This window comes from Ceratotherium simum, chromosome 17 (assembly GCF_057802395.1).
Source record: "Ceratotherium simum simum isolate JZ-2026a chromosome 17, ASM5780239v1, whole genome shotgun sequence".
Lineage (NCBI taxonomy): Eukaryota > Metazoa > Chordata > Mammalia > Perissodactyla > Rhinocerotidae > Ceratotherium > Ceratotherium simum.
In genome coordinates this window covers 24234022-24251160 of record NC_141916.1, presented here as the reverse complement: position 1 = coordinate 24251160, position 17139 = coordinate 24234022, and the positions used below count along the sequence as shown (strand labels likewise).

The 17139-nt window shown below is 36.1% G+C and overlaps 1 protein-coding gene across 6 annotated transcripts in view; it reads left to right on the top strand.

The window, feature by feature from the left end:
* Positions 1-17139, top strand: part of TMEM117 (transmembrane protein 117) — a 446351-nt gene that overhangs the window by 228260 nt on the left and 200952 nt on the right. For 5 of the 6 annotated variants that reach the window (XM_087442530.1, XM_087442532.1, XM_087442531.1 and 2 more), the window contains one exon: positions 8418-8517. The exons of the other annotated variant lie outside the window; for it this stretch is intronic. In XM_087442530.1, coding sequence (XP_087298656.1) covers positions 8418-8517 — 100 coding nt within the window. The remainder of the gene's footprint in view (positions 1-8417; positions 8518-17139) is intronic. 6 annotated transcript variants of the gene reach the window in all.

Sequence of the window (17139 nt, the reverse complement as noted above, 5' to 3'; positions counted from 1 at the left end):
TGAGCAGTGTCGTGAAGAGTGGGCACAATACATTTATCCTTGTTCTTATTAGGAGGAATCTGAAAACCAACCTCAGTCTGTCAGCCACACTGGTAATTCTTTTCTTGTAGCCAATTTAGTAGCATTCCTTCCTAAAGGAATTAAAGGATAATTAAAACTGAGCAAAATATTCAGAACCACACTTTTAGACTCTAAAATTTTTCCTTGGTGAATGGTTACAACTCTTTTCATTGCAACTAATAGAAGCTCAATCAAGTTAGCTTAAGAATAAAGACGAGGGACAGTAATTGTTAGGAATTAACATGCAATCCAAAGTGCAGGAATGCTGGTCTTCAGAAGGCATTGGAGTTAGATTCCCACCACCCATGTTCTCTCCTATCTTTCTTCTCTCCTTTGCATGTCAGCCTGCCTTGATCCTCTCTCTCTCTCTGCCTCTCTCTCTCTCACCTTCTCTCTTGCTGCAGACTTAATTCCCCAATTCACAGGAGAGTGAATGTGGTCGCAATAATCACTGGTTGTTTTTCATCCAATCTCTTGGAAAGAGATTTCCTTCTTTCTTTCTTTGAGTCTTGGCTTTAAATTACCAGAAAAGGAAAAAATAGGCTAGCAACAGGGTTGGTTATTATTGTATACATGTGTCCATAAGCTTACCCCTGTATACATGTGTCCATAAGCTTAGTCCATAAGCTTCAGTCTCACACGGGGGATGGATGATGTAGGAGGGAGGGAATTATTAGACAAGAGATGCTGGGTGATAATCCAGGAAGTGACCACTAGCTCTGGGTGCTATTTCCTTTCCCTTGGAAATTTATGAGTTTACAGGTATCAGACGCATATACTAGCATATAGTGAGACATCAGTAATTATTTGTTTAATGAGTAAATGAATATTAAATAAAACAGATGCTTATCTAAAATAAATTCACATGCTGCAAGAAGGGTTCTTGGATGAAAAAATAGCCCCCTTCCCCCTTCTCATCTCTGGAGTCTAAAATTTCTCCAACAAGAATAGGGAATAAATGATTGGAAAATCGTGTTGGGTAGCCATGGGGAAGAGAGTAAGAGGTGGTTGAATTCATATCCAAAAGAAGATGGAGTGAAGGAGGAGAAGGAGAAGGGGAGGGAGAGGAAGGAAGAGAGAAGGAAAAGAATAATTATCACATCATCACAAAGCAATTATGCTTTGAATTGAAAATTTTTTAGGAAGTAGAAAGACAGTCTCATTTCTCATGTTTCTTTGTTTTATTATACACAGTGAAAAAAATTATAGTTTCTGTCAAAAGTTAATTATTGTGTTTATGTCACAGTGTTTTCATTCCATTATTTCTCATCTATTTTGACCTTTTAATAGCCGTAAACACTTAGCTTCACTGACATACACCCGTTAAAATCAAACTTGCTTTTTGTCCTACTTTAAGCAGCAGCACAATCTTAGCAGAATCTATAAGTTATTTTATGCCTTTCTAATTAGTTTGGAAGGAAGCTTCATTATGTAGGATAAATTAATTAATGTCATTCTGGCTCAGCTCACAATTCACTTTTACAATTCAGATATATTTTATCTGAATAGTTATAAACACATCGAATGTTATTTAACATTAAAATGTGATTAAGTTAGATTTGAAATTAATTTTAGGTTATTTGTGACACTGGATTCCCTTGGGGAATTATTGAGGTTCTCCTAGCAACAAGCTCAGGATTTTAAAATTTTGTCCTTTCTGTTATTTTCCAAAGACTTTAGTAAAGATACGTGAAGTGTCTTGGTTGTGTTTATTAAATTCATTAGAAGTAGAAGATAGGCCCATTTTGAACATTCAATGAGATTTTGTATTCTTGGAGTCCTTGTGACGTTGAGGGAAAAAAATTGAACTAAGAAAGAAATTTGGGGTATAACCACAAAAACTGTGTAACTTTAACATTAGTTTTGAGGCTACATTGTTTTATAATCTTGTAAACTTCTAAATTTTTACTTTAAAGGGCAAACAACAAATATAATTTGGCAATATCCATTTGAAGGGCAGGGAAATAAATTTTCTTTCTTTTTTCACATGGATAAAATAAATATATTTTACTACATAGCTCTTGTATTGTTTGTGCCAGCAAATTGGTGCACAAAGTTATGTATTGATATGTAGTCTCATTTAAAAGGATTCTTTTAAAACATTAAGATTCAATAAATACCATGCCGAGATTTTACAATATTTTATTTTTTTATTACTAGTCAACTAACTTATATTCAAATTAAATAAAGTAACAACATGTGATTGCAGAAAGTCAAGGATATGTTCCTCATTTTGATTTGATTATATTCTGGCCTCTAGCTTTTTATTCTAGACGAGGTAATAAAAATGATACGATGATATTCTATTCTAACTTTGTTAGAACATCATACTTACATGGACCACAACTTATCTTTGATGCCTTCTTTTATCTTATATTGCAAATCCTTATTTTTATCTTTTATCCTCTTCCTAGTTTGGCCCTGGTGTCAGATCATCTAAGTAATCTTCTTATATTAATCGACTACTTAATTCATTTAAATATTTATTGCACTCAAATCATACTGTACACTGGGCAAAGAATTTCACCTGCATAGGCAAAGGAAACATATTTTTTACAATTCATGAACTAAGTCTGGTGGGAGAGGGAGGCAATGTGAGAAAAATCATTAAAATACTTCGGGAAAACTATTTATCATAGAAGTATATTCAAAGCATTATAGTAATACCAGGGAAGGGACGACTTTTAGGGATAATGACAGGAGATTTCTCAGTGGACAGGTTGAGTTAATAATCTCAGGCCAGAAGGAAGGGGATGGCATTCCAGACTAAGAGAAGATTGTGTACAAGGATGCTAAGATGCGTCATAGAATGGTGGAATGTTTGGTGAGATGGATTTCATGATGAGGAGGAGAGTCTGAAAAAAGGAGATTGTAAGAAGAAAGGAGATGAGTCTAAAAAAAGAGGTGGCTTACAGAGAGTGGAGGGTCTTCTATTCCATGTTTTACTCTGTGATAATGGGAACCACTATATTATTTTAGAAAGTGGGAGCCGGGAGGCCAGAGGTCTACAATTTTTTCATGCCTATTATCTAATAGTTGTGCTAGAAGCTTACATACTTTATTTCATGTAGTCTTCAAGAAACCCTTGTGGAGGGAAGGTATTTTTATCCTCACTCTACAGAGAAGAGAATGGATGATTATCGAGTTGATCATTTGTCCCAGGTCATAGAGTGGGGAGGTGGTTTGCAAACCAGTACTTTCTGGTTCCAGAACTCCTGCTCCTTTAGTATACCATATTACTTCCCCAGAAGTCACTGTAGTGGCAATGGTCTATAATAAGGGGAAGACAGGCACAGGGAAATGGGAGGCTATTGCTTTAATTCAGATTAGAGATGATTATGAGCAGAATTAAGACATTGACAGTGGTGATGACAGAAAAACAGCATAGATTTGAGAGCCTTTCAGAAGTAACCTTAGTGATTAATTAAATGTTGAGAGTAAAGGAGAGGGAGAAATTAATCTTATACTAAGATTTCTGGATCTACTACAAATGAATTTTGCTGAATGGGCTGAAGCCAGGCAAGGAGTGAAAGGAAGAGTAGCTATGTTGTGGATGCGTTCATAGTCAGAGAGAGTTTGTTCAATGAATACTCCATCTACAGTTTTTTTTTTTTATATGTCTTCCTTATAGAAATTAAAGAAGATGAATGGCTAAAATTGGGAAATTGAGTTATTTTATCTGTGAGCACTGTTAGGTCCAGTTGCAATTTTAATCATTCCAGGCTTCTAACAATTGTCGGCAGCATTTTTGACATTCCAATGGACCTTGCTCCATAGCTTCATACCCTGGGTCTTGCCTGGAAGATGTGTAATTGAGCTCCATCAAAGTGTGTCATAGTCAAGGACTAGGAATTTTGAGCAAAAATACTAAAATGTGGTTATTTGGATAATAGTTGACTAAGTGACTGGATTAAAGGCTGTTAATCATTTCGTTATAAACACAAAACGATTGAGAAAAGGTTAATATGATAAATCTAGGTTTAATTCCTGACGTTATATAGTGACAAATTTTCACCTCAATGTCGTAAGGATACTTAGAGTTTTTGCTTTAGTTTCGCTGTGTTTAATGCAGGTCTGTACTCACGTAAGTCAACTCCTTATCCATGATTTACTTGTGTATGAAGCCCCCAATCTTGTTTATGTTGCCCAAACATGGCTGGGAGAGACAGCTGTGACATTATGAATCCAGCTGGCCACAGATGGATCTTCAGTGAAGCATGAATCCATATTGGTTTGCTGATCTATGTTTACTGCCTCATGTTAAACTTTCAGAGACTCAACTCCTAAATCACCTGGCAGTGATGCATCCACTTATATATAAGTAATAGACTGAAGTGAACGGGAGTTTTTGTTGCTAGTGATTGAGACTCTCGCCTGTAAGACCAATTCATCATATATATAGTTTTGTTGACTATTTAGCCCATGTTAGAGTCTGTTTAGTTTATGGCCTTTTAGCACATAGGTTTCACTAGGTACAATAGTCTTGGTAGCTTATGTTTCCGGTTGTTATGATAATTATGAACCTTTCGGAAGATCCTGTGTATTGAAGTTTCCACACATTTGTTATGGATTTGACACTAAAGCTTGAAATCTCCAGAAAAAATAAAAACTGAAAAGAAATTCATTTAAAATCTTTAAAGAAAATATCAATGATCGATATTTACCTGGAAGGCTGGTAGAGCTGCAAGACTTTCTAGATCTATGCGTAGTGGAAATAATCAGCTAAAGCACAAAGCAAAACAAACAAATGATGTATGAATAGATAAAATAATTAGCTAAAACTCTGAACAAAACTAAAACTTTAATGGTGCCTCCTAGCAAATAAAATTTAAATCTGAATCACTCACTCCTCAAAACTGTTCAGTATAAAGCTCCACAACTTTAATTTATTTAGAGTCCAATGTGATAGTGATATAGAGTCCAATTGATAAAAATGGATACACACTCTTTCCTTTACAACCTGAGCAGGAAATATTGTTAAATGTTAATGGACATGCAAATCAATGAACTAGTAGTTGAAAAATTTTATGACAGGTCTGCATATTTGTCATTCTTCTTTATATTTGTCCAAAGCAACAAAAGTAAGAATAACTACTAACTTTTATGTATCACTCTTCACTTTTAAACATATTAATTATTTTGTAAATTATCTGTGCTATCTCATTTGTATTGTTACCATAGCATCCACTAGTCTCCACGTGCCCATAGCTGCAGAGGAGGGACATTTATTGTGTGCTGATATATGTATACAAGACATCTATCCTGCAGCCAAGGAGATACCAATGTAGTTGGAGAAATAAAGTAAACACACAAAACCATTTAAAAACATATTTACTGTCTTCCTCTGTGGAAAAATTCTTCATGATTCAATCTCATTTTATTGCTGTTTCTTGGGTTTAATATACATGGGTCTACCCATGCCATGCAGAAATAAATATGAATAATTTGGATCACTTCATTAATTCATAGATTAAGCAAATGTTTATTGATCACTTACTATACACAGGCAGTGCTCTAGATGCTGGGGAATCAACAGTGAAAAGAATAGCCAAAGTAACTCCCTGTCCTCTGGAGCCTATTATCTAGTTTTAGATGTTATTTTCTCTCTTGGTTTTCGGTGATATGGTTCTGTTTCTTGACATCCTAGTAATTTTTGAAAGAATGATGGAAGTTATGTGTAAAAATGTATAGAATATTTAGATGATATTTTATTCTTCCAGAGAAGATTCATTCTCTGTTAAATGAAAAAAGTAGAAGCTGATCTCCTTCATCCAGTCATAGAATGGACTGGATATGGACTGATTTACAGTCTCATCAAGGACTCATCCATCTCTGGTTTTTGTCTAGCCCTCCATAGTTATGTGTATTCTCTTGGGCCATTCCCTCTGGCAGGTTCTGAACTATAATAGTCTCCTCAGCATGGCAAAGTTGCCAACCTCTGCTATGCTTTTCAGAGACTTTCTGCTTAGTCTCTTAGCCTCTCTCCTGAACAACTTCGTAACTTGTCAAATGCCTTGAAAGGAAAACCAGCTGTGTATCATGCTCTCTTCTGGGCCCCTCCTTTCTCACAAGGATCTTGGCTCCTTAAGTTTCTAATGTTGTCTCTCCAATCCACACAGACTGCCATCTGCCCAGGCAAAGCCCAGATTGTTATCCTCTTGTCTTGCACGTGGAATCAGCAAATGTCCCTTGAGAAAACATAGCTAACCTTTCCACAGTTCTCGCCAATCTGGCGTCTTGGTTTTTCTAGTCCTCATTGCTTCATTACCTCTCAGATGCCTTTAAGCAGATTTTTGGGGTAATTTCTATATTTTATTTAGATGTTTTTAGCTGTTCTTGGCTGGATCATTGATCTGTTGTAAGCTTATCCATCTCATCCCCATTTTTAGATACTGAAATAAAAGAATGATGCCTTCTCTTATACACATCTATACAACCACAAGAAATGTACCCTAGCCCAGTGTATTCTAGAACTAATTGTCAAAGTGGACAAGTAGGGATGTGGCATTGAGCACATTCCTCAAACTAGGTGTCATTGAAAGAGCTGGACAGTTACCAGAGCTAATACTCTCTAGTATACTGAGTTCACTGCCCAAGAACTGTTCAGCAATAGTGGTACTGAAGGGAGTCACACCAGGCTGTCCAAGTTAACTTGGGGGGCTTTCAAGTAGAGGCTGCTTACACTGGTGAACTCAGTGGAAGTCCAAGATTTAATAGTAGCTCTGGGAGCCGCAGCTTCTGGATGCTACTCTTAATTTCTTATTATGAATTATCCTCAAAGGAAATAAGTCTTGATCTTCATTGGCTACTAAAATACTGGGGAATAAAGTGGATACTCTTTGTGTTTTTTAGATCTCCACTAACACTTGTAGGAAGAAGGTATAGCATAGTGGTTACGTGCCTAGATTTGGGAGTCAATCAAATTTAGAGTCAAATCTTGTCCATTTATTAGATGCTTGACCTTGAGAAAGTTGCAAAAACTCTATAAAGCCTCAATTCCATATCTGTAAAACAGGAATAATAATACATTTCATTGTGCTGATATGAAAGTTGACGGAGATACTGTATTTAAAGTGCTAATAACAATCTCTGGCACATTGTAAGCATGCACTTTATGGTAGCTATACATTTTTTGGCTATTATGGAAACGCATGGAATTAGAGACCCAGAATTTTGAGGTAAGACCTTAAGATATTTACATAGACCCTCCAAGGTAGGTGAATGAAGGGTGTGGAATAAGAATTGTTTTAAGAGTTCATAAGTTTGCTTTTGTTTTTAAATAGAACTATTTAAGTATCTGTTTATTTTGTGGATAACAGAACTTTCTGAAATAACCTCAGGAAAAAAAAAATAACTGAATTGGAAATGGTTTACTTCTCAGTGACTTCAAAAATGTACTTCTTCATAGTTTCAGTAGGTAAATAACAAACATATTATTCTCTACTGTATATTGTTTTAAAGTTAATCTAAGAGGAACAAGTTTAACTAATACTGTAAATTGTACAGGTATTATCATGTTTAAGAAAAGGAACAAAATTTAAAGTAAAAAAAAAAAACCTGAGTGAAAAAAACTTAGAATTAAAAAAAAGACGGAGAGAAAGAAAAATTTGATTCCTAACTACCATTCATTACTTATGTGGTGTTGATTGTGCAAGTTAAGTGATCTCCCTGTGTCCCAGTTTTCTGAGAGAAGTTGCAAAATGGGAAAATAATACTTAGGATTTTTTTGAATATCAAAGGAGAAAATGGAAATGAAAATTCTTAATAAACAATAAGCATGGTCTTGTTACTTGTATTTAATGAAATTAAATCTTCTGGTTATTGTATTTAAATCATAATTTAAACCACATATATTTGAATCAAATTTTACATTGCTTCATTGAGTGGAAATCTTCTCAAATCAATGTTATTCAGGTATGATATTATATCTAAAACCTAGTCCTTTTCAATAGTTCTGACTTGACAGAACTAAAAGAAAGTGAGCTCTTCCCTTCCCTTTCAAGATAATCTAATTTAGGAATTGTTTTCCCTCTCCTCGTAGTTGAGTGAGCATGAAATGATTCCTTTGCTGTATTTTCTGTTTGATTTTCCAAAAGCTGTTGTCAGTCTTACAACTCAAAAATGAAATGCAGAAAGTAATTGGTATAGCCACAGTCAGTCTTCAAATCTAATTGGAACTGACCCAGACACCCTCAAAGCTCTTCCTAGCCTTTCAGATTTGTAAGCATATGTGATGAGACAAAAGCAAGAAAGCTTGTCGAAAGGGGGAACAGTCCCTTTGTGTGTTGCTGAATCAGAAAGCTTTGACTATATGGCTCTCTGAGTCTGGGCAATGTCTTGTGTGTTTGTTTCCACAGAGCATATATCATTACAGACTATATGGGCATCCGAAATGAAAGTTTCATGAAATTAGCTGCAGTAGGGACCTGGATGGGGGACTTTGTCACAGCTTGGATGGTAAGAAATTTTAACTTCACCCATTTCAAACAGTAGATGGAAGACATGTTCATAATGTTGGATAGACATTGCTTTTGATGGTTTAGAGCAAAATAGTTGCCTCTCTTTCAAGTGGAACAAATTCATGAGTATAGATAAATCCAGAGATTATATTCAATATCTATTTACTTCAGGAAAAAAATGCAATTATAATGTTAATGGTGACTGTCCACTGGGATATATTTATTTATAACATATATATATGTGTATATATGTGATGTACATATATGTGTGTGTGTGTGTGTGGATGTGTGGGCATACAAACATATAGACATTCATAAAACTAATGGAAAATTCTTCCCTGTGAAGTTCTAAATAATTTTGTGAAGATTGTCTTTTGACATGTATAATTTTCAGGTAAGGAATGTTGTCTGGCCTGTCTTAGAAGACCATCTGAAACATTCTTTAAGGACTTCTAATGTAGTTTTCTACATGTGAACCTACTAACTTAATGGTAACTAAGAGTTCTGAAAGTTGTCTGTTTTAATCTCTTTTGTGCATTATTAGTCTTTTTATTATAAGACTGCAACAAATAGACAAGCCATATTTTATGCTGAGCTCATCTGTCAAGAAAGTAACTTCTGGTTTTAATCATTGGCTTGATTAAATACTACATGTAGCTAAAAGTTTATAAGAGAATCTCAGAGTGTGGAGTATAACTCTCATAAAAATGGAACACTTTAACCTTCATTGATACCTTTCATAAGTGCAGTTAATCTTAATTAGCTTTATTCATCCATTCACTTGAAAATGAGGAGACCTACCAAAGGAAAGATGATGCTTGACCTAAACAAGACTTGGCAGGGATGTGCCCCTATAAATGTGTTCCGGATACCACAGGTATATTGTCATAGCAGTTACTGCTGTTTTCTATTGATAGCTTTGCTTCTTACCTAGAACAGGTGTTTTCAAGGAACATGAAGCAATAATACCTTAACTACTACTACTGTGATTATCCTACAAGAGTATTAGGTAACCATAAAAGGGTTTGTATAGCTTGTTTTTGAGCCTCTCACCTCTGTTCAATTTTAGAATGGTAACAGAACAAATGACTAGATGCATCCCATTCCATTAACTTTAAAATCTAAATTTGAAATGTGATTTATTTTATTTGTAATTGCTATAAATAGCAATTAGAATAAGCCAGACATTGAGTTCGGGCAGCCTCATGTCCAAAATTTCTATTTCCATTTTGAAAAACTATTTAGAAGGAACTATATGAAATTTAAACATGTAATTTCTCTGAAATTTGAGGTGATGCCTTTTGAAAAATTTATGCATTAATTGTGGACTGCGATTTTTGACTCCATTTTATGGTGAATCTGCTTAATAAAATGGAAAAGAACTGGATCAAGAGTTCAGAAATTTGGATTCTCCTATTTTGCCCCTATGGTTTGACTTTCCACAAATAACATAAGGATTCTCTGAGCCTCAGGTTGCATATTTCTTAAAAGAGATTAATAGTTCTTACCTGTGTTTCGGGTTTTCTGTAAAGACTAAACGTGTGGCCCTATGACAGGACTTAAAATGCTGAAGTGTAATGTAGTCATAAGTGCTTTATTGTTGTTGTTCGTGTTTTTGGAGCCTCATCCCCTTAGCTGGGTCCAGTCCTTTGAACTGATGGCAGGGGCAGGTCGTTGATCCAAGCCTCAGTCTGACTAGACTTCCTAATCCTCTTATGGAGCCCCAGGAGCATGTCCCACCTTATCCCAGTCTGGGGTCCAGAGCGTCTGGAGTTTCCTTCCAACTGCCATTGCTAGAATAGACTAAGAGAATATGGTACATTGCTTCCTATCAAATACTGACCCTGATAAAAGTCAAGGGAGAGGCAACAGACCAAGACCTAGGAGCTTACTCTGGAGTTTGCAGGCTCAAGTCAGCCATTTGATACATAAATTATTTTCTTTTCCATGATGACATTATTATGTGTTTGTGACCCAATTCTATCCAACTCCTCCCCAGACTTCCCCTCAAGATAGTGTTTCCTAGGCCATGTTTAGCTCTGCCCCCATTTACTGGTTACATTTTTTTTTTAATTAAGATTTTTTTTCTTTTGAATCATAAGGTGAGGTCCAATTCCTAAGGCAGCCTTGAGAGGCAAATGCTTGGTGCAGCTTTGACCAAAGACCTTTAACCCTTCCTGGTTGGGTTTCTGCCATGTACTTATCTTCCCTACTCTGGTGTATTTAGGGGAATACAAATAATTCCACAGTTTAGCCTGTGATCTTTCTTTCTCCAAAATCTGGTTGACCTTCATAGTTTCTCCTAAGTTTACTACTGTAATGCCTTCTATTTTTAATGGCTAACCTGATAACTTTTTACCTTTTCCATATACCATAATGATATTTTCCGTAAAACATAGATTAATACGAATCTATATTAATTAATATGGTATTTTCCATAATCCCATAGATTAATACTCAAATCAATACTTCAACACCACAGAAATAGGACTGGATTGAGACTCAGGAAAACTGTGTTACAGGTTTAACCCAGCAGTGTGATCTTAAGTCACTTAACCTTCTGGGACCTCTGATTTTTCCTTTCTGTAAACTGGGGGAGAATCCAAAGTCCCTTTCCCTTATGTTATATGAAATATTGACCTTTTCCCATTAGACACAGGGATAGAAATGGGAAAAGAAACAGTACTCGCCTGATTTGAAAGTACAGTCACACAGGGAGGATTCCCAGAGCACATCATTTCTATTCCCATTTCTATTCACTGGCTAGGCAGTAAGTTTCCATATAAATATTTATATGTCTACATATGTGTGCATTGATAACATTTTAAAAAATAATCATTTTCCTCATGAGAGGAGTCTAAGGTAGCTTTGACCTTCATTTGTCTATAGAATTCTCATCATGAAGTGAATATCAATGCTGAAGGCGACTGTCATGGAAAAGCAAGTGACTATTTACATTTCCAATAAAAGTGTGCCTTTTAATCTACTTCTGAAATGGAGGATTTTTCTTTTATGGAAATAATTCAGAACTTTTCCATGGTTTTAAAAGGCACACTAGTACTGGTGTGATCCACAGGCAAGGCTGATATTAACCAATTTGACAAATATCTTTGACTCTTACACTACTGAGCATCAAGCTCTATTGGGTTCAATTTCCTAGGCAGTCCTGACTTTTCCTGGCTCTGTGGTGTGCCTTGTGCAGAGGACAGAAAATATATGTCAGGGTTAAAGTTACTGATTTTTTTGTCAAGTAGTTTTTTTTTTTTTAAATTGATATGAGAGAGATACACAAAGTGATGAGTGACATAATTCAGCATTGAGCTGGCCCTTTATGGTGGTAGGAGCAGAGAAGAGCTCTGCCTTGAAGACATGCATAAAGCAAAAACACTGAGTGACTCATTCGACGTCAGTGCCTTGTATCCACGTATTTGCCCATGCTCTGTGCCATAAAGCAAGGAGCTGAGGAGGGTTGGCGAGTCCCACAGCACATTGCCCAGTTTTACCATCCCCCCTTTGGAAAACAAAGGTCACAGCCTCTGCTCACTTCTAAGGTGGCAGGGGATTCTGAGGTCATCATGATGGCACTTGCTTTTGCCTTTCATTTAATACCAGAGGGAAAATCACTTCCTGTCTATCTATACCCAGCCATCCCCTTTCTCGAGCCCTGCTTCCTCCTGCTCTGGTGGCTTTCACTTAATGTAAATGCATATGGTAAATGGCTCATGATAGTGATAAAGGCATAAGACAGGTTTGAGGTTCATGGTTATGGGGGGGCAGGGAAAGATGCAAATAAGGTAAAGTTGAGCCATGACCTAAAGAAGACAATTCTGGTGGTAAACACTAAAGTCGTCATAAAGCATCTTCAATAAAACCATATACTATGTGTACAACTCCCAATAGTTACACGACCTTGGTTGGCCTTGACATATTTTTCTCAGAATTGTCTGTGGGTGTTTGCATATATGTGCCACTACTAGCAAAGCTTCCACCGTGAAGCAATGTCATACACATAAAACAGTTTAGTAATTGTTTGCCAATTGACTTCACCTTTATTTCAGGCTTTTATAGTGACCATTTGTTTTTAAAATTGTGTGTGATTTTAACAAACTTTTTTTTTCTTCTTGAAACTCAGAGTTCCGTTAGACCCAGACAAGCTTAGTCATTGCCTTCATGTGGAAATGCCTTTGGATTGATAAAACATAGCCTTTCTGGTCGGATTAAAACAAGAAATAAACTTTTAAAATTTGCTTAATTATATCTCTTTATTGAAGCTCTAGTAAGAATATAATTTTAGAAAAAATGTTTTTTTAAAAATCTATTTTACCCTTCTAACTGTGCCTGTTTTGTGTGTAAATACTTATTGTCTCTCTAAATATATACGTGACAAATTTTGCCTTCTTATTTTTCACACATTTTCTATTTCTTCAGAGAGATTTTATAATTCAAATTTATGTTGCTATTATCTTTGTTTCAAAAGACTGTGTTTATTTAGGAGGCAAGGGTGAAACCTCTTTCTCCCTTACTGGACTGTCAATTTCTCAAGGAGAGTTACAATGTCAGTTGTGTCCACAATTGTATTCCTAGCACCCAACACAGTACCAGGCATAAAATAAGTGCTCAAGAAATATTTATGGAAAGAATAAATCGATTATTAGAGCACATAAGCACTAAGATCCATTTCTTTTTTTGTCATTCAATTTTGTGAGTCATTGTTGTAAAATGGGCATTCTAGAATGCTGAAAATGTAGAGAGAGGACAGCTATATTTTTCAGTGTGGATAGGCATCAACTCTCTTCCCACCTCCTCCACCGTAAGGCTGTCTGCTTGCTCCCGCTGAGCTTGTTTCCATAACCAGGAAGGCACGTGCTTGGAAACACCCTTGAATGGAAGTAATAGACTGTTGATGTAATTATCCCGGAATGGTGAGGTAACCTTCAAGTATAAAAGGCATTCTTTGGTAAGACAAAGATTGAGCTTCTCAGATCCTCCCAGAGGGTTCCTTGAATGGTTGTTATTGCTGTCATAGTTCTGCTCCTGGCTCTGGGGATGGAAGGAAGCCAGGTTGAGATATATCCCTTCAACCATTTAAGCGGAGAGCTATAACTACGTAAGACAGAAAACTAGTCAAACTTCAGTGGACAGAGACATAGAGAATTAAATAATGGTGTATACTTGAGAATAATTTGTATTCCTTCTGGGTTAGTATTTATTTATCAATATAGAACTGAATAGAGAGAGGAAATATTTCTGCAGCATTTGAGAGTAAAGTATTCCTTCTAGGTTAAATATAGAAAATATGAAGTATACTTTATAATTATATATACATACAAACAAATTTTTTGTGTGTGTGTGTGTGAGGAAGATCAGCCCTGAGCTAACATCCATGCCAATACTCCTCTTGTTGCTGAGGAAGACCGGCCCTGAGCTAACATCTATTGCCAATCCTCCTCCTTTTTTTTTTTTTTTCCCTTTTTCTCCCCAAAGCCCCAGTAGATAGTTGTATGTCGTAGTTGCACATCCTTCTAGTTGCTGTATGTGGGACGCCGCCTCAGCATGGCTGGACAAGCAGTGCGCCAGTGCGCGCCCAGGATCCAAAACCGGGCAGCCAGCAGCGGAGCACGTGCACTTAACCGCTAAGCCCTGGGGTTGGCCCCCAAACTTAAAATTTGATGAGTTTTTTATTGTTGTCCCATGCTTATTGCACACTTACTAAGGAAGGGGTGTGATTATCTATGTTATTTTCATTTCACCAAATTAATAATAGTTTATTTAGTTCAAATTTTTCTATTATACACATCACTATTTTGTGGACTGTTCTGCAAATGCTAAGTTTGTCAATGAACAATAACCTGGAAAATAACCGACATCACATTTGCTTGTTCTTCTGTCTGGAATTGAGCTTGACAATTCGTTATTATGATCAATGCCAGTTTTCTAATTATTTCTCTTCCTCTGATATTTCAAAATGACAGAATGAAAAGCATAATTGAACTGATTTAGTATTTGAAATAAAGTAGCAATAATAGCTTTACTGAATTGCATAATAAAAAAGAATTTAAACTGTGAAACATGGAGTAGAAGGATCAGAGTTAGCAAACTCACTGAACAAGTGTATATGACAAATGGAAGGGGTGCAAATCAGATATTTAACCACTGGAGCTGGGCCAAAGATCCCAGAATTACTCTGAGTTTTTTCTTTTGCTCTCTTTCTCTGCTTGTTCAGTAGAGCTAGTTTATGACTTCAGTCTACTTCTTGATTGGTTAACCCGGGTGTGCTAAATTTGTATGTTGCATTTCATTATTTTATACAGTGAAAATGGAAGCTGGATCAAGTGTTTAATTGGGTAATATACTATCTTTCTATAAAGATTCTGTCTTAAGTGAGATTCCCAAGAAAAAGAGCATGCATCAGGGATTCGGGGCATGTGATTTATTGCAAAAATGCTCTTCAGGGAAACCTGTAAGGAGATGAGAGAAGTAGGAGAGAGAATGGGGGGAGGTAAGCAAAGATGGAGTTGTATGGCCTCTGGTGAAGTCTACCCTTGGCCTGATCCGCTGGGCAGGTGTTAATGTTCTTGGGAAATGGACTGGACCAATAGGTGAAGAGGATCTGGGCAGGGCACCGACATTGACTACCACACAGAAAAAACCCAAGAACAGTAGATTTTTTTTTTTTTGTGAGGAAGATCAGCCCTGAGCTAACATCCATGCCAATCCTCCCCTTTTTGCTGAGGAAGACTGGCCCTGAGCTAACATCTATTGCCACTCTTCCTCCTTTTTTTTTTTTTTTCCCCTTTTTTTCCCCAAAGCCCCAGTAGATAGTTGTATGTCATAGTTGCACATCCTTCTAGTTGCTGTATGTGGGACGCCGCCACAGCATGGCCGGACAAGCGGTGTGTCAGTGCACGCCCAGGATCCGAACCCAGGCCGCCAGTAGCAGAGCGCGCACACTTAACCGCTAAGCCATGGGGCCGGCCCCAGACAGTAGATTTAATGGCACACATAATTGCCAAAAAACATTGCCAGTTGTTTGATCCTTTGATTGAAACAAAGAGTATAAGAGAGAAATTATTTTTTATATTTCCTTTTTATTCATTAGAAAATGTAGAGGGAACCAAATATGGTCATTTTGCTGTTGCATGTATAAATATTTTAATGTCTCTATAAATATTTTAGCATTGTGTTTCATGTTCCTTCAAAATAATAAATTCTCACTGAAAAATTAATAAGACAAGAGAGTCTAATCTCCTATTTTCAGATAGCATCACAAATGGTGATTGAGGGTCTTTTAATTTTCAGGTCTCTTGGATTTTTAAAGTATTAACAGAATATGACATGAAATAAAAAAAGATTTCTGGGCAAAAAAGCTTGTGGTATAGCATATAGATACTTAAGAATAGCAGCATAAATTCTGGCTCTGCTATGTCTCCTAAATTCAATGTCTATCAGAAACTCCATAGTCTGTTATAGATATATTATATGTAATTTATATTCGTTTATTAAAAATTTATGGAAAATATTATTCTAAGAGTATGAAAAGCATCTAGGAAAGTATATTGAATTGAACTACATTAAGGTGTGAAAGACACTAAGGACATCACTTATAAAAAGACATTCCCACCAGAGGCAGGAGATGCTCACTTTTCCTCTTTTCCATCCCCAACTCAGTTTTAGCGTTTTTCAGTTCCGTTATACTTTATTTCTATTACTTGGTTTATACTTCCTCAAGGTGGGTGTCCTTTTTGTCCACACATTCTTTATGATTTTCCTAACATAATGTTCCACATCTTTTAAAGCATCATTAATCAATCATTTGCCTGAAAAAAGTTTAAATGAAAGACAAGAGATATTGATATTTGATTTTTTTTTTCCTTCTGAAAGTCAATAATATAATGAAATGAGTGCTGGTTGTTAATATTAGCTTGAATTAGAACTTGAAAAAAGAAGCTATATGCTTCTTTTTGTAGTAATTTTAGAAGTAGTTGGATTATTCCCCTTATAAATTTCTTTTACTTTTTATTTAATGTCTCCTCCTGTGGGCCAAGCACTATTCTGTGTGTGTGTGTGTGTGTGTGTGTGTGTGTGTATGTGCATGTGTATGTAAGTTTTCATTTGGTTTCCAAAATTTTTGATGCTTTCGACTACTATACTCTCCTGCCAAGCTAAATAATTTTCCTGGGACTATTTAATCATGGATTTTAATAAGACATGGAATACAGACATAGAAGTTGGTTTGATGCTTTTTTCTGCCAGCATGTCAATAAAAGTTGTTGAATTTTGTTGTCAGTTGGGAGGAGGGAAGTGCATATCTTTTCAGATCCTAAGTGATAACACATCACATCCCAGCCAAATTATGACTTTCAAACTTTAGGAAACTCGACTATTTATTCCTATTCCCTTTTGACAAATATAGGTAGTTGAAAGCATCTTATTTCTGGGACTAGAAGAGAGTAAAAGAATAGCTTTATATTTTACTATCATTAAGATAGATATTGCAATTCCTGGTTATTTAAGCACTAAGTGTTTTGTTTGTATGGAATTGCTATCCTTTAGCAGTTGTTTGCCCCGAGGATTTTTAGAGCACTAAAGATTTTTATATTCATAGTGTCTGTCGCATTTG